Here is a 21,673-nt window from a genome sequence, read left to right as displayed (position 1 = left end):
ATGTTCTAGCAGTTCAGAAATCTCACCACCAGGTATTTGGGGCAATATCCTATCATTTTGTGCCACAAACTTACTTGAAGTTAAAAGAAAACTATGTCAAAAAGCTTGTTCTTTATGAATTATTTTAATGAACCAAATATAAAGTGACATAAACACAGGTCAAGGAAATAATATGAAACCAGCCCCACCAGCTGCTGATAGAAGGTAAAGATAGAAGAATAGATGAGGATAATTTGAGGGAAAACAAGGAAGCATAGTGAGAGATTTGACATTCTTGGCAAGAATGTCAGCTAAATCATATAGTAGTTAAAATTTCACGTCAAGTGCTTAAATAAGGTCTCTGCTTTGTTTCTTAATACAGTGAGTCCACAGAAGAGTAGGGAATGAGCTATCCCTGATTTCATGGCAACAATTCCTATAGACTGTATTCCAGAGCGTATTCCAAATTTCTCCAAATAATGGAGATGGAGGTGGCTAAAGAGAAATAGAGAAAGCGATGACCCTTTGTTACCCAGCCTGGCCTCAGAAATGGAACGTGTTTTCTAGACCCCATAATCTTTGGCATAGGTTCCTTTTTCAATGTCTGCGCGAATGCTTTAATCCCATGACTGTGAAGGTTGCAGCAGTCAGTTTCTCATACACTAGAAACATAAGAGCAGCAGTAAGAACTGTCTGCAGGAGCTTTGCTTCAAGGCCTTTGTAGAGTCCCATTAATCCAAAACGCCTATGAAGAAAAAAAAACAAAACAAAAAAGAAAACAAGTGTGAATAGCCTTCTATAAGTAAATCAGTACACTACAAAGAAGAATTAAATATCACAAGTACAGTTAATGACAACTGTAAGAATCTTAAATTCATTCTTGATCTCTTGAGTGCCAGCTATGTTTAATAATATTTTAAAGTTCTGCAGAAAGTTAAATCTTCTGTGCAAGAAACTTGCCTCTTTTCAAAAGAGAGGTGAATTAATTGGTATCCACAGATATCCTTGATACCGCTTACTATACAGATATTTAGGAGAATTCGGTTTTGTGTACTTATTCTGCAATATATTACAAAACCAAGGTTGACTCAAACGGCAAGTTTAAGGGGGGCAAAAAGAAACAAAAGTCAGATCCAGCAACATTTTCAACATACTAGTAATACTCAAGTCTTTTATATCATGCTAGAAAAAAACCCAGAAAGCTCACCTCACTCTCTGTTGAAGAAGGTAAAGAACATTTCTAAGACTGCCTAGTGTTCGGTTCTCTGGGTTCAACCTGTGGCGTCCAAACTGAAAAAAAGGAAGAGCATTTTGTTGTACTACTTCCCCATGGTGCTAGGCACAGAACCCAACACATGCGTAAAATCCAGAGAGCCTATCTTAAACCTCTTAAGATTTTCCAGGTTATACTACCCATCTGAAGAACTGAGGCAAAAGCTCACACTAAACTTTACAGAGCAAGCATTAAAACAGTATGTGCTACAATAATTTGTTTTGGTTTTAAGATGGATTCTAAGGAAGTGTTACACATGGCCATATTTGCTCTCTTTCAGTTGCTCTGGAAAAAACAGTTTAAGATCTCAAAAGTATAATTTGCAGAGTCTTAGTAGGGCTATGACATTCAAATCCTTTCTGGCTTGCTCAGCTTTCATTTAACAAAGATTCAAAGCCTCATACATCCGCAAGCCATTATTACATTGAGGTTGCATAGCTGAACCTAAAATTTATCTGCCCAGCAACGGTCTTGGAGCAAATCATTTACAAGTGAACTGCTGTGGAAGAATCCAAAATTGTTTGATCCACCTACCTGGCCTAAAGAATACTTCTCTTACTCACTGCGTTCCTTTACCCCCAAACTGTTTTTCAGTAGACATGATAGCTGCTGCTGTAATTTTATGTCTCAGAGTTAAACTAGCAATTTCAGAAACTCCTTTTCTAGAGTTCATTGATTCTTTTATCTGATATAGATTGATAGTACTGTCAGCAAGCTGTAACTATGAATTACTAATATACATGGGTTGCCACACTTGTATTTATAACATAGCCAAATAGCTTTTGAATCCTGTATTATGCTTCTGTACTAAGAAAGGTGAACTTGAGCAACTGCCTATGGATGAGTTTATCCCAGAACTTACTGAGGCAACTGCTACTTCTTAGGTGTAAGAAATTACCATTGACAGCAGGTAGAATATGCAAGCAGACTTAGGCAGTTTAGGAATTACAAGAAAGTGTCAGGATGACAAAAGGCCCTTTACTATATGTCTTAAGAACTCAGATCGAAACAACAGCAACAGAATACTATTGGAAATCTCCCTTTATTAGGCAAATACGTGCTCATAATCCACGATCTTCTCATCAGCAACTAACTCATTTGATATTGATAAATCAATGTTAGGGACTACTGTCAAAGACTCAGACACACCCCCCAAAAACTGCTAATCTGGTTCCAAGTTACAATGTCAGTCTCCATGCAGATTACTCATATGTTTCCAAACTACACTAGGATTAGGTGCTTCCTTCTCCTGTCTTCTCTACCATCGGACTATTCTTGCACTGCAAAGGTCCATCAAGGGGAAAAAAGTTAATTTCTCCCTAGGATGTCAATACTTCACTGATTACTGGAGAAGATTTCCCAAAGGGACTAGCATTCTCTACAATACAGAAAAAGAGGCTTGAGTTTTAAAGTGAACTTTTTTACCCAGGATCACTAAGAACATTAACAGTACTGCTATTTCTTCAGTGGCAAATTTAATTTATCCACTGCTTACTGACACATAGGCTAAAGAAGCTTTTTCACTGCTTAACGAGTAACACCAGTGGCATGTATTTTTAATGACTGAAAAGGAGATAGACATACCAAATGGCAAGGCTGGAAGCTTGCTCACCACTATCAATTACACAGAATCACTGTTCATTATATGGAAGCAAGAGCGCTTCTCCAAGAAGTTGAAAGAAAAGGTGTAGAGATTTCATTACAAAGAATGCAAATAACTTTCAAACAACAGTAAGATCCTAAAAGTTTAAGGTTGAAAAATCTTGTACTTCTACTTTGATAATAGAACTTAATTAAGATGTCTAAGTTTTTATGCATTATATCAAGCTTGTATTAGCTTGCGTGCAATCTGCTAAAATTGTTTCAAAAAGCCACAACTATACAAAGTTCACTTCACGCAAAATGTTATTTCTGAAAATACTAAACCTTTATTCATAACTTTTTTTTTTTAACATCACAGAGAGTGATAAAAACTTAATCGAATCTAAAAATGCTATCTTTAGATTAGAAAACACATTACGAAGTAGTGCAAGTTTAAACTGGACAGCACAAGTATCACAGATGCATGTTTCTGCTGTTCTCACCAGAAGTGTTCAGGGTTTCTGGCTATTACTTCTTTCATAGAACAAAGGGAAGGAAGTCAGCCCTAATAAGTGCAGAACTAGAGATAGGGTCCTTGTATTCCCCATCAGCACAGGGAGAGGATGGACTGGCATGGAGGGTCCTTGTATTCCCCATCAGCACAGGGAGAGGATGATCTGGCATGGAGGGTCCTTGTATTCCCCATCAGCACAGGGAGAGGATGGACTGGCATGGAGAAGTAGCATATAGGCTACTTTATTTCACAGTGGGCCACCGTGAGAAGAATCCCACCACCACCAGAACACTGATGGTTAGCTGCGCTCTAGCAGAAAGGCAACTCATCACTGCTCAGGCAAGCAGTGAACTAGCTGACTTCAGCTGAGGTAAGCAGTAAGCAGCAGCTGGTTAGTACATCAAGCTGGCAGCACAACTTAACAGAGCTGCCTATTTTTTAAAGAATGACGCTGTCACCAAGAGACAGAATAATTTTGTTCAAAAAGCCAAAAGACGACATACAAAACATGAAGTCATAAGATTGCAACCATTTCTATAGCAACCATGGAAAGGAACAAGGGCTGAAGCGGTTATATTGGTGTAGCCCCATGAAAATTGCACTGCTGTGCAATGCTAAAGTTAAGATAGAGCACTCCAACTTTCCTTACAGTTCTCCTTTACGCCAGCAGAAAATGCATCACAAATAAAAAACAGACTGATGTTGCAACTTATCCAAACAAAGCTGAATTTACTTAAATGTTCTTCTCTATCTGTCACTTCAGTAATTAAAGTCTGTGTTACTAGTTTAACTCCTGATGCATGTCCAGGCTGTCAAAACAGGATAAGACATCGAATGAAGGCACTAGCTCAGCTGATCATCAGAAGTTATGAAGACTTCAGAAAAGATGACTGCTGACAAAACTACAATGTGGCTGACACATCTACAATGCAGATGCCATTTTGCGCACCATTAGGGTGGTGAAGTAGAAAGCTGTGCAGACACAAAAGTTTTATCTAGCATCTTTTCAGGGTAGCAGGAACCACACAGTAAATATATTCAAGTCCTGTTGGTTTGAAATATAGCACCAAACTATCTTTTTACAGCTATCAAAAAATCAAAATACATTTAGTCCACTCTAGTTAGAGAGAAGAAAAACTAAAATAATTACAAAATTCGCATGAAAATCACTTTTTCCAGATGAACAATTAACAAGAAAAATCCCCTATTAGACAAGTCTGAAAAGTGATACCCTTAGCATGGAAGGCTCACATTCAATAATTCAACTAATTCTCCAAATTTATACAAGTTTTAGAACATATATAATGGATTTACCATACATGCAAGTTAGGGCTTCTCCTTATTTAGGAAAATAGCATTGTATTTCATGTAGAAATATTTATTAATAATTAACTGTTATAAAAATAATCAAGAAACAACTTACAAAAATAGATTAAAAAGCACAAAAATTAAACTACAATATGCTTGCTTATGTATGGTCAGGTCTCTCCCCCCCCCATCAACTTTGTCTTGGTTCAATATTACAGCAGTATTGGTGCATACTGAAAGTAGCAGCATTATCCAGCATACATACAAGCTGCAAGTGAGAATAAATACAAGTGTTTCCATTACCACTACAATTAGCTTACAAGGCCAGGCAAGTAGTCAAAGATATTATTTATGAGGGAGCTCATCTTCCCCTGATGAATCATGTTCTGGCTACTAACAAGGCCAGGCCATCATCTGAATAAACCAAAACCTATGAGTAGAACTTTTTTTGGATTACCCTAGGTCATCTGGAAACAAATTGGGTTTGGAGGATTTAATTTTAGCTTTCCACTTGACACATTTTCTATTTATATTCCAAGAAGTAAGTCTACATTTTTGCAGTGCCTAAAAGCAGTATGGTGCATCAGCTTCTGTGAGACACTGCACTGATGCATTATGTTGTCAATCCTGCCAACTACTTGAAACAAATGTGCACCAGTAATACCAAGTTCTGTCAGAATCTGTCAGTATAGGATCAAAGAAAAGAAACATCCTTAACAGTGACCTGCATTGTGCAAAGGAGTTCCCAAAATGACAAGTTCATTAATGCAAAGAAAAACAAGTCATATGAACAGGGCTTGCATTATACAGAACAAGTCAGAGGCAGTTACCCTGAAATGAAATTATTACTTACCCGCAGAATTGACTGTACTGTCTGCAGAGGATAAGTGAGGGTGGTGGCAACTGCTTTGGCTATTGCACCAATGACAAAAGCATCCAAAGATGTGAGCTGTTCAATAGATAAGGAACATATTACTCCCACATAGTACCAAAACAGCCAGTTACCCTTATGTGTTTAGGGATTCTGTACCAGTACCTGCTACTGGGTTATCTAAGTATCTTCGGCATAAAGATTTCATGAAGTCTCTGGTCTTCTCATTTTAAAGAGTTAGTTCTAGTTCAACCAACTTACTTTCCCACAACTGAAGTTTATTCGTAACTTCTATCTGCTCACAAGCTTTTGCATTTCTCACTTGCTCACTCTCACTAGGTTACTAAAACACAGTGGAGATAAAGCCATACAATCAGACCAATTTAAAGCACTGAGAGTAGACAAAAGATAAGGGAAGTAGCATTTAAACATACCATCAATCAATACGCATTTCAGCTTTTGCAACATTTAAACTAATAAGCCACATGACACACTTGTGAAAAAGTGACAGTGAAAGACTCCTTCAACATCGCTCTATAATCCTGAAACATAATCACTATGCTATCAGGCAGAATTTTAGTCTTGATGACATAGGCTAAAAATCTCATCCCCCTATTAGTTAAGAACACCTGCTCGAAGCCCATCCTCACCTCCAAAGTCCACAATGTTCCATAATGCACCAAATACGTTGTTATAGCCTAAGCTGATTACAGTACACCTCAGTCTAACAGTGTTAATTAATCACTGAAAATAAGCAGGTGCCCATCTCAAAACATGCTCCAAATTTGCAAAACATGATTGCCGTCAGAAATATGCATACACATGCACATCCTAAAAAAGTAATTCTGATAGGCTTAAGACAATCAGGAAAAGATCAAATAGGAAGAAAATTGTTGTCCAAAATAAAAATTACCATTGCTAGGGGAAAAGAGTATTTTCCATCTCCACTGATCATGGAGAAAACATGCCCTAATTTAAGGTAGACCTAAGTAATTTAAAAGAAACACAAGAAATAAATACAGCAGTTAGCCAACAGGCAAATAACAATGCAGAGAGAAGCTCAGCTCATCACTCAAAAAATGTATTCTCCATAATGGAACTGGATAGATCCATCGAGCACAAATAGAGTGCTACAGCTGCAGTATTGACTAAAGATGGTAAAAAACCCAAGCCTCATTTATGATGCAAAATTTCAGGCAAAAATAATTTCACTGGGTCTTGAGGAAAAACAAGATGACTTTGTAACATATTGATATGATCTAACATTTTAATACAACCAAATGCATTCTTAAGTCACAAATTAACAGCAAAGCACTGCAGCTTAAACACATATGTTATGACATTATCCTAAAATGTAAGACAAATGTTTTCCAACATAAACGGAACATGAGTTCAGGCGAGATGCTATATCTGATATAGAGAAAAAAGAAAAATAAAGAAGGGGACTAGAAAGCAGGGACAGAAAAGGGATTCTACCTCTATTTAGAGAATCAGGGAGGTATGGTTGCAATGCCGTATTCAATTCTAGTGTCCATCCTTGGAAAAAGGATATTGAAAAATTGAGGGCTTCAAGAAAAAAGTGTTATTAAAATGACAGGGTCCAGAACAAATCTGTGATACTTCAAAGGCTCAATATACTTGATTTACTGGAGAAAGGGTTAAGAGGTTAACTTCAAAACAGTCTGTACAAACATACTTATAAAACGTATTAGAATTGAAATATATCTACTTTAAATCAAGACCTGTGAACAAATCTAAACAAATGTGGACAAGAAGTGCAGTTTTATTTTTACAGAAAGAGGAATTCATCACAGGAATATCTTCCCCAGGGACAATGAAGAGTCACTTCTCACTTCATGATGATGGATCTTTTTTTCAAGATATATTATACTAACTCAAAAAACACCTCAAAAATACAAGAGCCAAAACCAAACCTACATTTCTGAATTTGCTCAAGGAACACATGTCTTATAACAGAGCATATCCATCACCTGGTTTCAAAACATACTCACTTGCAGCTGCTTTTTCAAAAGCTTCCGTTTAAAGCCTTCATAAAACATGAACTGTATGGCAGGATTGAAGACCAGCAGCAAGGAAGGGAAAGTACCATTCCATAAAGCTAAGACTCCTTCATCTCGCATTATCTGATGAAAGGCATCTGAGAAGAAAGGTGAAAAAAAATCCATTAAAATTTTGAGTACAAAATTCTCACTGTAGAAGGTAAGAAAAGCTACACTTAAAGCCTAATATTTAAAGTGTATAAAAATCCACTGCAGTCTTTTATGTGGCTTTTTTTCCTTCTATTCTAATCTGGAAGTTAACGGAAAAATAGTGACAAAGGAGGTTCTTGCTCACATCACCATTAACATAAACAAAACTTATAATCTGCACAGACACCCCACCCTTTTTAGAGCAAGCACAGCATGAACATTACTGTCTTCTAAACCTTCTTCGAAAAAAACCCAATATTTATTTACTTATTTATTTTTAAAGGAAGACAGCCTGAACATGTGGGTGATCAAGAGATTAAGGTGAGTGAAGTTTAATTTGCAGATTGTCTGCCCAAACTCAGACTCTCAGCTACCACCTCACTACTACTCCAGGATTTGTATGATAAGAAACCTGCCTTTGCAAAAGATATTTTAGTTATAGGTGTGCATACTACAAACTTTTAATTACCATCAGAAATGGCCAAATCCAGTTTCCTGTAAAACTCAATGACTGCAAAGTGATAGGGAAGCATAGAGATTCCAGGGTGAAATGGGTTACTAAAAGTCTTCAAACTTCAGAGTCCTTGATAAATTTCATTTAATTAACTTCTCTATGGTTGAAGACAACAACAGATGCTTACCTATTATGCCTTTATAATTGGTTGGTACAATGTCTTCATTTCTAAATTTTGCTCCCTGCAGCTTCAGACGTGTGTTCACTACCCAAAGAGGAGTGGTCAATAGGACGTTCACTACACCTAATGCAAAACATAGCACAAAGAAAATCAGACACAACCAGAAGATTTCAAATGTTCTCTTATCCCCTTTTACCCCAATTCACACACTACTGAAACTACTGGTAAGAAGAGGGGGAAAAATTAACACAGCATAACAGCAAAAGTAAACTAGTAATTTGTAATAAACTACTTCAGGTATCCCTCCCTACAGCTCCAACACGAATTAGTTGTCAGCAGATTGCATGCAGTGGGAAGACATTTCTGCTACTCCTCCCCAAAACTGGAAAAAGCCAACCAACCAAAAAACAACCACCAAACACCAAAACACACCAAGTGTGAACAAGCTGAAGGAATTTGAAGTAAACTTGTTACTTTGCTGCATCCTACACCACACTGGAGCAGAAGATACACTACTTTTTCATGCCCTACTTCACTTCATGATGACTTGCTGCCTGCCTACTTTCAGGAAGAAACACAGAGTGATAAGGTTAGAAGGATTATTTTATGAGGAGAGATCGAAACAGATAAATGCATGCAGCTTGATTACCAGAACAGAGCTCCTACACTGCCAAAAGAATATCTGGTTTCCAGATTCACTAAGTACACTTTAGGTGGAAAACACAGGATTTTGCAAATATTTTAATTGAGGCTTAGAAGTGGCAAGAGATTACACACAGCAACAAACCCCAACAGTAAAGTTTGAAAGCTGAGTATCAGAAAGTAGGATGGTGGAGAAGAAATGGACAAACATACATAAGGATGCAACAAAGAGGTATTGCAAAATACAGTTCTAAAATAACAGGGAGAAGGATTAAGTGACATTATTTCTGCAATCACATGGTACAGGTCTTTCCTGTTCAGTAGTGACTGAGACAGTTACTTTGAAATAACTATGTAAGAACAAGGTTCTGATCCTTCTCATTAGTATTCCTGCATCACAGAAATTAGCAATTGCTTCTACACTGGTTGCTTTGGTAGGAGTCTGAGTGACAGACTGAATTATTTTGTTATATTGAGATGGACACAGTGTATCACTATCAAGAACAGTAAATCTGAAAAAAGTGAAACTTTACTACCTACTTTATGCCTGTTTGTTCTTTTTCTTTAAGAGAATTTAGAAAAGCAGAATATAAATATAACGATATTTCAGTATCCTTCATAAGGACTACAGTCAGATCTCAAAAAAATTTTGAGCAAAATCAAGCACTAGAAAAGGCAAGCCACATTAATCTAAACAAAGTCAAAGTGATTACATTATGGAGCAAGAGGTTAGAGCACAATATACTTGTAATTTTTCACCCAGATTCAGTTAAAGGAGATAAAACTTTATTTTCCAGACTGGAAAGGTAATTTTTTAAAATATATTTTTCCAATCTGTATTTGCTACCAGTAGGAGGAATGGGAGATGGATAGGGAGAATTAGTAAACACCTCAAGTGCAATTTTTTTAATTTACACCAGATATTATTCCATTATAAGGATACAAACTACAGACATTGGAGAAGTCATTTAACTGACAAGCTATTACCCTAATTCCTGTAGCCTTTTTCCAGAATGTAATTATAAGAAAGTTTCACCACAGTGATAAAGCCAACTTAAGAATTTCTTTCCTTACTTTCCCCCAACTATTCAGCCATTCATTGTGCCTACACACTGGAAGTACAAGAAAATAGCAAAAAGTAAACAACACACACCACACCACTCCCCCGAATAATCACAGGGTTTTGGTTTTGGGTTTTTTTTGCAGGTTTTTTAAAATCAGCTTGTTTCTGTGTGGTTGCATGAGCAATTGTTCCTGTAGAACAGCACAGGCAAGCAGTGGTAATTTTTCACTTTGGATTTGCTAGAAAAGCCACTACTGTCATCATCCCTTCAAAGAAGCCACTGTAGCATCCACATGAGAGGAAGGGATGAAAATGAACATAAAGTTCCCACTGTACTTGCATATATCTAGGGACTTACTGTCACTTTCAGATGACAATCCAAAAAGAAATCTGAAAACTGGCACCCAAATCCTTACATTAGAAGCTCTTACTTATCCTAAACAAAAATATTTCAGAATTGGCATGTATCTTTCCCTCTGAAAAAAACCTATCACCTCTCCCTGCCACTTGTCTTCAACATCTAAAAAACGATGCTTAGATACCATGGTAAAAAACGCACCAGACACAAATAAAATACTAGACTGCAACAGCACTGTGCTGTGTGCCAGAATTCACAACAGGAACAGTTTATGCACCTACTCATGAGGTGGAGAAGACTCAGAAGAGCAATCAGAGCTGTACAATGAAGCAGATCTGCACACAGTGGGAAGTGTAAGCACTTAGTGGGACCTCCAGTGGACTTCATAAGAAAAACATTAGATAGAATATACTAAAAATAAGTCTCAGTTTAATCAAAAATGTAAGTATTACCTGCAACAACCCCAAGAACCAAGTCTTTTCCAGTGGTTGAATTCTGACCTTTGACCCAGAGAGCTTTAAGACTATTAAATGTATAAAAATAAACAAAATTGGAGCAGCAAAGGCTGGAGATAACAGGGAACCATCCTCGATATGGTGCCAACCTAATCGAGAGGAAAAAGTCATGGTAAGGGATCAGCAAAGTATTCATGAGATCTTGTTGATTTTACAAGTTGGTGGAAGATCCCAGAGATACAATACTGTATACTACACACAATACTAACTAGATATGTTTGTATCATTAATGGTAACAAATCATACCATACTAAACTCCTGACTGTACCATAAAAAAATTAAGCACTTATAAATATAAATTATAGTAATCAGGAATAATGCCATTGAAAAGAAGCTGTAGAGCGACAATATATTTACAGTGAGAAGCTTGGGGCTCACTCACTCCAAAAGTGAGTTTACCACCATATTTGCTCTCTACCAACAGCCAGCAATGAACTACAAACATCCAGGGGATGAATATGTTTGACATATGTATGTTCACGTACAGGCTGATACAGTCAGTTCAAACCATATACTAAAACATACCAAGGCATGAGGAGAATTCCCATCTTTGTTGAGAAACGGAGTTGTCAGTCCGATACAAAAGATAACATCCCAGTAAAGAGATGCTCACATCTCCAAGGAAACACAGCAATGATTAACATAGCTGGAAAAAAATTAAGACAACTACTCCTTCACCATGAAATAATAAAAAAAGAAACTAGAGTAAGGAAGAAAAAAATATATCTGACAGGCATGATGAGCCTGTAAAACAGGGTCACCTCAACAACTGCCCTACATCCCCAGTATGTTCTGCAATACATCCAAAAAGGGTAATAATATGCACCTTCACTGAAGCTGCACAGGCCAGGTAGAGAACTGGTATCATATTAACAGCATAAGAAATCTCCTCAGTGACCAGCAGTAATCATGGAGGCCCTTTAGTATTCATTAAAATATTGGGAATATACAGAATATAAAGATCCCCAAGGAGACCATAAAATATGCAAGGCTGGTAAACGCAGCATCTGACTGTTATTATGATGTAAATGCTAGGTTTTTATCTTGGATGCAAAAAGTGCTTCTCCCTCCCATGTAGCTGGGAACACACCATGTTATTAGGACTGTTTCTGAAGTTACAGGCTTAGCTCACCATACAGTTACAATTACAAATTAACTGACTATACAGTTAGTCATGAGTAGAATTAAAACAATTTTTGCATTACCTATCTCTTCTGTGCTGCCAAAAAAAAAGGCGGGGGGGGAGAAACACCCTCTGGGGACCATGTCCTCTAACTGAGAGTGTTAGTTTGGTTTTGCTTGATTTATTGAAAATCATCATCAGAAAATCTTAAAGGAAACATCTTGCAGTACAAAACGTGAAACCATGACAAAAAACATGAGTTTATTTTAACAACTTAAGTTGCCAGTGCTAGCATCCATAATTCACATACAAGTCCTTCTACGCACAAATAAAACGTAAGTTTGTGTTCCAAACTGCAACCTTGAGAAGAACTCTGTGTACGCCAGTGAACACTTTTCATATCACTTAGAAAAGGATGAAAGTGCAGGGAAGAAAGCAAAGCTGTTTGACAAACTTCTACAGAAAGTCCATTAGCTAAACCTATTTGCTTTATGTTACATCTAGATGAGAAAAGCAGTCTCACAAAAGTGTAATATGAGACAAGACTCTACAAATTAATGCGAAGAAGATGATCGCATCACAGTGTTCAGATTTGTTGTAGGGTTTTGTTGGTTTTTTTTTTTTTTTTTATTCCAGACACATCTCCAAAACTAGTATCATTGCTTAGCCAGGCCTTGCCAATACCTTTGGAAGAAACAATGTTTACCTCTTGCCAGAATTACTTATTTTTCTGTTTCACAGGAAAAATAGGATGACCAGTTTTGCAGTCTCTCTGTATCAGTTAACCTCTTAGTTTTTCCTTTTTACTTTTTCCTTTTTTTTAATTGACATTTACTTAACACCCTCTTGTAACAAATGTAATGAGTGAACATGAACAAAAGAGATCACCAACTGACTGAGAAGTACTCGTGCATACAACTGCCAACTGCTCAAGTTCAAAGGTGGCAAAACATTACTAGCCAAGCTAAACTTTTGCCAACTTTAATGTCCTGGAATCTCCGGTCTACATAAGAGTTCCAGGGATTCACTTAGGGAAATACTTGTAACAAGGACACGCATACAACTGCTTTTCCCAGCCAGCTCAGCCCAGACTGTGTGGCAAACATCGCACAGCACTGCTGAAAGTTAACTGCTTTTAGATAGATCTTCAATCTCATCAGCATAAAAAGTCACTTGTTGTTTACTTCCATATGCTTAGGAGAAGAAAAAATCCCAACTGGGAAACACATCTCAATTATCCTGTTGAAAGTGGCTCAGCTGCCCAAGAGTTTCATCTTGGTTATGAGAAATGGACACACCCAAGAATCCGGGCAGACGAAGCTGGTTTATCAGGTACATGAAGGTACATTGAGTACAAACCTGCATTTCTGAGGAGGCACAGCTACCTCCCTAATGGAGGCACAGTTACATCACTGAACAGCTCAATTGCATAAGGTGCTTAAGAAAGTTAATTTGAATTAGCTCAAGATGAACACATAAGATCACACTTACATGAAGACATTTTAATTCAAAGTAAAAAATCTGTCCACATGGGCTAACTATTCCACTTTAACAGCAAATTCAAATTAGTTTTGGAGCTTGCCTACATTAAGACAAGAGGAAAATTAGTATCTACTCACAGGCCTTCTTCTTTAATTATTTCCAATAGGACTGCTGGTGTTGTCTTAGACTTCCGCTTCTCATCAACTGGAAGACAGAAGAATCAAACTTTTGGAGTATTCTGATTTTTAGTAGTCATTGTCAACTCTAACTTTCCTAGCATGTTTCTTCTTCCTCACAAAGCACAGACGTTCCCTACTTCTGCAGCAATTCCAGAAACCATCTCCTTATTTTCACTTGTTAGGTAAGGCTACTTCCTTTTTCCATTCTCCCCAGAGTAGCAGGTTCCATTGGGCACCAGAGCATCTGCAGTTACCAATTCCTAACCTGATAGTTGTGACATGAACTGGAGGTAGCTTCACCTTAGGTAAGAACCTAGAACTGGCCTGCCTAAGTGCTCTCAAAACTGTACCTTGTACTCCAGACTAGCACCACCAGCAGAGCAATCTCTTACAGTTAATCTGCAAACAGCTAAGCCTTCCTGCATTGAAAGCTGCTCAACAGCGATATGGTGCTAATTTCTCAACCACATATTTCTGAGAACATGGCTGATGATCTCCCTCTAGTTCTTAATAATGCTTTAATCACAGTGTTAAAATGCTTGGCCATTCTGTGACTTTTAATTGGGAGACGGAGCATTAGAACAAAGTTTATAGGCAGATTGCATTTTTGTAAATACTGGACATTTCCTTCTCCCAGTTCTAACCCTGACTTTCCCTTTAAACCATTCTCAGGAATAACTCTAGAGTAGTTTTCATGATACTGCCCCTGCATTTTGAAGTGTTCTCAGCAGCGAAAAGCAGCAACACACAAACGTAATCCTGTGTAATCTCACATCTTTATTTTTCTTTTTGGTCTTAGATAACCGTTTAAAAGCCATGTCTGGCCACACATCACACAGCCTTTTCAGCTAATTAAAAGGTTGTCCAGTACTTTCAAAAGGGATCATTACCTTCCACGGGAAAACGGTGTTAGTGATTAAATGATGCTAGAGTTACACAGGTAAGATTCCTGTTCATGCAAGATAGGTCTGTCCCCCTACAACCACCCTTACAGGTGCCCAAGCCAAGATGAACAGAAACACCATTGTACAAAGAAACTAGAGTTGAACACTTACCCTGAAGTCTAAGCCTAGCTGTATCCAAAGGAAAAAACACAGTCATTGCAGTCATACTGCCCTGAAAAACAAAATAAACTGGCTATATAGTGTATCAGTTGCTTGTACAGATGCCTGCCAGACTCTCTGTTGCCCTTCACTTCTCACCCAGAAAACAGTGTATTGAATAAGTTTAAAAAGGGGATAAATTCCATACATAACAATGTCTTCTTGAAGTGTTTTTTGGCCCCACACTTACGAAACAAGTTTTTCTCTTGTATTAGATCAAACTAAAATTAAAACCATTAGAACTTTTTTGCCCAAAGAGAAAGTTTTTGAAGTCTGAGAGCTGATATAGTGGGTATCAGGAGACAAATATATTGCACCTTCTCTACCTCCCATTAGTCTCAGCACCCAACTTCTGTTTGGGATATTTTGTGTTTTTCTTTTTGTTTTTAAAAAAGGAAGAATATGACACAAGCAACCTTTGTGTTACAATAACCTTGTTTTGACTTAAGAAAAAAAGCCCCAAAACCGTTTCTGCATTAAAAAACTGATAGTGTAAGTTTTTCAGGGCTTAATCTAGCATTGTACTAAATTTCAATTTAGGCAATAAAGATCTGCCTACCACAACACACCCTGTGGCATGAACTACGTATGATGAATTAAATCATGACCTAGATGTCACCAGATTCACTTACTGTGAATCCAACACACTCTTCACTCCCTGTGCGATCCAGCCATTAAAGCCTCTAAATGGAAAAGCCAGCAGCTACTCTCCTTTACAACAGGGTTAAGTACTGTATTTACATATGGCCTTATCTTCCATACAGGCAGCTGCTCCCTCTCTCTCCATCACCATTCAACTTCTTCATTCTTTAGTACTCTAGCATTAATATTGCCCAGCTTTTGGAAAAGATATCTAACTCAAAAAGACCCTGGCTTGCTGTAAACCTGTTAACACTCCATCGTAGTATTAAATGCATTGAGTGGCTGCTAACGCTGTGGCACTCTTTCCTTAGTAGCCATGCAAACTGCTTAAATGGTGGGAAGGACTGGGACACCGCAAGTCGCACAAGCACTGTTTTAAGAACCCTGCATGGTCTGACTTGAACTTTTCTAGAGTTGTGTTATGTCATACATTTAAGTGAGCTTTGCCTCTGGAAACACTCCAGCTCCTGAGCAGGCTTCTTGGACCTATTTCTACAACCAGCAACACAGGATTATTTTTCAGGTGGTGTTTCCTCACTAAGACAACTCTTGGTTGAGGTCTTAACAAGACTTAAGCTTCTCCAGTTTTCGTAACACCAGGTAGCAGATGAAAGGAAACACCTGACCATAATTACCTGATTATTGTAACCCATTTAGTTTGGGCTCTAGCCAAAAGGATTGGTTCTGCTCTCCCACATACTTATCCTGGGTCTGCTCATTCTCATTCCTACTGTGTACACAGCTGGACAGCAAGTAGCATTAATGAACCCATCTGACTAAAAATTTACAAAAAAAATGAATTTCAGTTAGAAGGCCAGTACCAGCATAAAAAAGTGCCAGAAAGAGCCAAAATATACCTCCTAATAACAGCTGCATTACAGCAACTCTGAAGGCAACCTCAAAACAGTGACACACACCTATGCACAAAACAGCCACAAGACTGCACAGTCACTACACGTTCCAGCCTCTCCCTGCTCAATTTATCGTGCTTCCATCCTCCTGAAGTGAGATTCATCCTGAATCCCACTCTCAATGCAATCCACCATAGAGCTACACAAACACTTGCACTCAAAATCAGAAAACGGAAATGGGGAAATAGCTGGGGTAGTGGCACGCAGGACAAAGGGGTGGACACAAGGTACAGAATAAAGTATTTCAGTTGGACCTGCAACAATCATCTAGTCCAGCTGCCTGACCACTTCAGGGCTGAGCAAAAGTTAAAGCATATTATTAAGGGCATTGTCCAAATGGCTCTTACACACTCACAGGGATAGGGCATTGACCACCTCTCTAGGAAGCCTGTTCCAGTGTTTAACCACTCAGTAAAGCAATACTTCCTAATGTCCAGTCTAAACCTCCCCTGGTGCAGCTCTGAACCATTTCCACATGATGAGCCTTACAGCTTCAGCAGTTTTAAAAGCCTATAGCTCAACAGAATGTCATGCGATAACTCAGGTGATCTAACAGATTACTGCCAATAAAAATTTGTACCCTCTCCCCTCCTTTTGCTAAATTGAGGGAAAAGCTCAGAAAAGCAGAGTTACTTTTCTCCTGGGTTTATAAATGGAAAAACTCAACTACATGGCAAGGAGACTGCCAGAAGCATCATACGGAGGAGACAAGATTTCATGGCTAGAAGTAAGGGAAAGGAGAGGGATGAGCAGGACCAGCCCTTCCCCCAGCCACAAATACTCTTGAAATGGGCTCAGATTCCTCACTGAATCGTACTTCAGACCAGCAGGGAAAGTAAACCATATTACTGATCGCAGGAACACACGCTGAGATGTGTGACCCTGTACTGCTGAATGCGTGAGGCTTCACTGTCTGCCTTCCCACCACCTCCCTGTCAGTGCTGAATGCCGGCAGTTTGCCAAGACAAGTCATGCTATCACTGAATAATCACTAGGACAGGTAGGTACAAACTGGCCTAAGCAATCCCAGCTCTTGGTCAAGTACCTTTGCATCCCTTGACTCCTCCATTCTGGTGGCATAACTTTTTGGGCACCTGCACGACGCAGACAAGGAAATTAATCTGGCTGAAAAATAACTTTTTCCACTAGGCTACTTTTTTCAGTCAGATCAGTTCCCTGATCAGCCACAGCACCACATAAACAACTGTACAGTAGTCAAGAGGTGGCAGTAAGCAGCCAGAGCAAATGACCTGAGGTGACTCTGCTGCCAAGAAGAGGCATGCAGGACCACAGCCTCAAGTTTTGTTTTCTAAAAAATAGTAATAAAAATTTTAAAATTTAAAAAAAAAAAATGTTGTCAGCCAACATGCAGACTCAAACAAAGCAGCTTGAATGCTGCCATAATACTCCTATAAAATTCTCATTCCTACAGCTTTTAGAACAGAAAGGTTACTTTATAGCTATATGCAGAGATAAAGAATACTTACATAATTCAATTAAAGTCCACAGGAAATCAAGCACTGATTTTTTTTGCTGCTCACAAAACTACTCGTTCGTCTCGTGTTTGACTAGGTAGCCCAAAAGATATATGAACTTTCACCATATTAGAACAGAAACAAAAATTATCATGTTGTGATCTGGTATGTTCTTCTGACTCATTATCTCAGCACAGTTCTGTGGGTTGCTTTTTCTTTTTTTAAATTCTTGCATCACATCTGCACATCAATGTGCTTTATAATAATTTAAACAACTGGTGAGACAGTATCAGAACAGTTAGCACCCATGTCAAAGACCTTGTCAAAATTTATACAGCAGCAAACAGAAATCTCTAAATCTACGAGTACATCTTTATTATAACCAAAAAAAAAAGTTTCCAGCATAAGGCAGAAAAAAATAGAAGAAAAAAATCCACCTCATTTTAGGAAAAAAATATTGCTCCAGAGCTTTAAATTGTATATGAATATTAGTGACAGCAAGCGGAAGTCACAAGGGTACAGAAGTCCAATAGCTAAAAAAAGTTCTGTCTTCCTTCATAGCAACATCACTGCTGAGATATAAGCATCTTCAAACACAACAGGGAATTTCTATCAACTTAATTAACACCACCAAGGGACCTGAGATACCATTTTATTACACATTTTAATTTTATGGCTGGATTTGTAAGTTCGGTTCATACCACAAACTTTGTTCAGGAGCACAGCCTGATTCGTGTGATCTGTATACGAGAGTGAGAAGATAACAGTGAGGGCTAGACAATATTACCAACTTCTGTACAAGCCAGCAAAAGGAGAACAAGCAGTATTTCAATAATGAGATCATTTGAGAGAGTTTCATTTCTTGAAAGTGGAAACAAAATCCCCATTGCCTTTGATGCTTAAATAAGAAGACTCAAAACACTTTAAAGAATAGACAATAATCCCGTGTTTATTTATGATAAAGACAAAACAATCTTTAGAGTCTTTTTTTTCCTTTTAGAATCAGCCTTTATTGTTCAATAACATTTAGTGACTTTCATCCTCTACAAGACATTGCAAGTTATTTTAAGGACTTCAATTAGAACCAGAAGTTTTCCCAGAACAGATCAACAATTGCTAAAATACATATTTAGGTGTTCTTGCCACTCTGGAGTAACCCAGCAGTACAGCTGCATCAGCTCGCTTGAAATCCATCAATACATCTGGTCCAACATGCTACCTTGTGCTAAAATTATTCATCTGTCGGAAGTACAAGACTGAATTGCTATTTACAGAGCTACTACTCATTCATTCAAGGGCTGGGCATACTAGGAAATCTACAGAAACTAAACACTACCTTTTAAATTTACAGGTGCCATACAAAAAATTTAATTCAATAACCTATACAGACCTCCTCTTGCTGCACTGCGCTTGTTTCATGTTTTGATTAACACCTCACCCTTCACAACTTCTAAGTATTTATAAGACAAATGCAGATGCTTAGTACAACTCTTCTTTTACACAGCTGAAGCACTCTCCCTCTACCTTAACTTCTGCGAGGCTTAGATTTTCATAATTAATTTGATGCCCAGCTTCAGATGCTTACAGGCTCCCTTTCTGAGGGAGAACACCTGCAGCTCCTATTGGGTTCACAGGAGGCTCCAGCTGCTCAGGCGGAGAGCCAGCCTCAAGGTTTTTCAAATCCCCTACCCAAAACGAGGGCTTTGCAAGCGTGCTCGCACAGGGTGGGTGGCAGAGCGGAGACTTGGCGTCAGGGAGTCCCTCACTCCACGTCCTCTTCTTGCGACCGAGAAGGGCTTGGGCACGGCCGCGCACGGCTCACGCCTCAGCACCCCGGCCAGGCTACCCCAGCCCTGCCGGGCCTGCGCGCCCGCACTGCCCTGGGCTCCCCGCCTCCGCACCCCACCGAAGCCGCCGCCTCAGGCGCAGGCCCTCCGTCAAACAACGGCTTAAGGCGGCCCGCGACCTCCTCAGCGCCCCCCCCCAGGCGGGCACGGCTGCTCTGCTCGCCCTTCCTCCCCGCTCGCCCGGGCACACGCCACCGGCCAGGCCCCTCCGCCCCGCCACCGCCAACGGCCGCCGCTGAGGAGACGCCCCCTCCCCACAGCCGGCGCCGCCCGCAACGGCTCCGCGGCGCGAGCCCCGACCCGCTCGCTCACCACAGCCCCGGACACGGCGTGCACCAGGCTCTCGTAGGAGACGATGGAAGACATGGCCGCGGATCCCGTGGGCTCCGCCATCGGCCGGCCCGGCTGCACAGCGGCGCTGCCCAGATCTAGGCCGCCCACGGCCGCCCCGACTCGCGCCATAGCGCCCGCCCTCCCATCACGTGGTGCCTCGCCCCGCCCCCCGCCGCCAGCGGCCCGTCCCTCCGGCGGGACCGGCGCATGCGTGCTGCCGCGCCTCCACGCCGAGGTCGGGGCCGGCGCTCGGGGAGCGCGGAGAGGGAGCGGCGGCGCCTCGGCCGTCGGCGGGTGAGGGGAGGCCGAGCAGCGGGTGCCGCGCTGGAGCCCTCCGTGAGAGGGGAACCAGGGTGGTCACGCAGGCCGCCTGTGAACACCCACGAGAAGGGGCGGAGGGACAGCTCGGGAAAGCGTCGCACGGGGAACTTCAGCATCCAGCTGTAAGAGCGCCAGCCGGGGAGGAAATGCGTTAGTGGAAGCCCTGGGCACTGGAAAGCTGTGTCTGAAGTGCTTTTTATATATCTGGTTTTGTACCAGTTATATATTAGGTACAAATTTTTTTATATATCAGATTTTTTTCTCTACACCAAGTAGCCCTGCCTCACAGAAGCTTAGAATAATTGCTGTGGCTTCAAGAAAAATACAGAATTAGGGTAGATACTGGGAACGCTGAGGAAATCCATTGTTCCTTCCTGTGAAAGTACAGTAATAGCTTTTCTCTCCACTACCAGCTTCCCTTTCCCAAACATTTAACGTAAGCACTTAATTATGAAGAGGAGACAATATTTAACTTCAAATTCTATTTCTGCTTTTTTTAACTTCAGTCCCATTCCTGCTGCCTCAAGTCCGGTATCTTTAAAATAACAGTTTTTCAAGTTGATCATTTCTCATTCCATGTGGACAGATCAAGCTTGTTGCCTTCTCCAACTCTTTTGTTTGCTCCTTTTCCTGGTCCGTAAGCCCTTTCTTACTCCTCCTCTGCCTTCACGGCTGAGAGGCTGCCCAGCGCCTGCAACCACAGCACACCATTACAAACAGAGCATCTCCAGGCTTGTCAATCCTTTTGCTGGCTAGGATGGAATGAGAAGTGCTGCAAAGATAGGACTAGACACAGGTAGCCAGCCAAAGGACAGGGTAGCTACAGCTCGCAGCAGTTAAAGCATGCAGTGACAAGACTATTAAATACATGGTTTGGAAAATACCAAGAATCCTATAGCCTCCTCTTAAACGTTTGTGTAGAAGAGGTTCTGCAGGGCGGAAAGGAGCTGAGGAAATGAAATGAGGTTGGACACGCCACAGTTTGTAAAATCACTTGGGATGGTATCTGTGTCTCTTCCTGTCCTGGGTTTTTTCCCCATTCTCATGTCATACACTCATTTCCAGATAGCTTCAAGGTTTTGCCAGTGTTAAAAATCTTTCCCCTCTTCTTAGCTTCACCTGTACTTCAAAAAAAAAAAAATATAATAAAAGATAAGAATTAAAATTCTCCTTAGCTTTGTATCATGTTATTCCTAGGCTCTTTTTTTTCTATTGTTACTCCATCTTTCGTTCTCCCTTTCTGAACAGAAAAAAATAACTTCATAATTTGTTCTTCATGTTTGCAGGTCTTATTTCTTTGATCACAAC

The 21,673-nt window shown here is 39.8% G+C and overlaps 1 protein-coding gene across 2 annotated transcripts; it reads right to left on the bottom strand.

The window, feature by feature from the left end:
• Window positions 1–119: 119 nt before the first annotated feature.
• On the bottom strand, window positions 120–20,131 carry SLC25A17 (solute carrier family 25 member 17). Of its 2 annotated transcripts, XM_059816666.1 has the most exons (9): window positions 20,024–20,131; window positions 14,789–14,849; window positions 13,692–13,758; window positions 10,887–11,038; window positions 8,378–8,494; window positions 7,539–7,684; window positions 5,509–5,604; window positions 1,187–1,269; window positions 120–724 (listed from the first exon to the last, which is right to left on the bottom strand). In XM_059816666.1, exons 1-9 carry the CDS (start codon window positions 20,102–20,104, stop codon window positions 577–579), a joined length of 951 nt encoding a protein of 316 aa, XP_059672649.1. In that variant the 5' UTR covers window positions 20,105–20,131; the 3' UTR covers window positions 120–576. The 2 variants fall into 2 exon arrangements, with proteins under 2 accessions (XP_059672649.1, XP_059672651.1); XM_059816668.1 differs by lacking the exons at window positions 13,692–13,758; window positions 14,789–14,849; window positions 20,024–20,131 and adding an exon at window positions 11,475–11,529.
• Window positions 20,132–21,673: the final 1,542 nt, after the last annotated feature.

The sequence above is a fragment of the Gavia stellata genome, chromosome 4 (assembly GCF_030936135.1).
Source record: "Gavia stellata isolate bGavSte3 chromosome 4, bGavSte3.hap2, whole genome shotgun sequence".
Taxonomy (NCBI): Eukaryota; Metazoa; Chordata; class Aves; order Gaviiformes; family Gaviidae; genus Gavia; species Gavia stellata.
This window is presented reverse-complemented; position numbering and strand designations above follow the sequence as displayed.

Excerpts from the sequence above, each read along its gene's own strand:
- SLC25A17 (XM_059816666.1), bottom strand. The coding sequence starts at position 20,104 with ATGGCGGAGCCCACGGGATCCGCGGCCATGTCTTCCATCGTCTCCTAC. Across the intron at positions 14,850-20,023 it reads ACGCCGTGTCCGGGGCTGTG|GGCAGTATGACTGCAATGAC; the intron begins GTGAGCGAGCGG and ends TTTGTTTTTCAG. Across the intron at positions 13,759-14,788 it reads AGCTAGGCTTAGACTTCAGG|TTGATGAGAAGCGGAAGTCT; the intron begins GTAAGTGTTCAA and ends TCTGTCTTCCAG.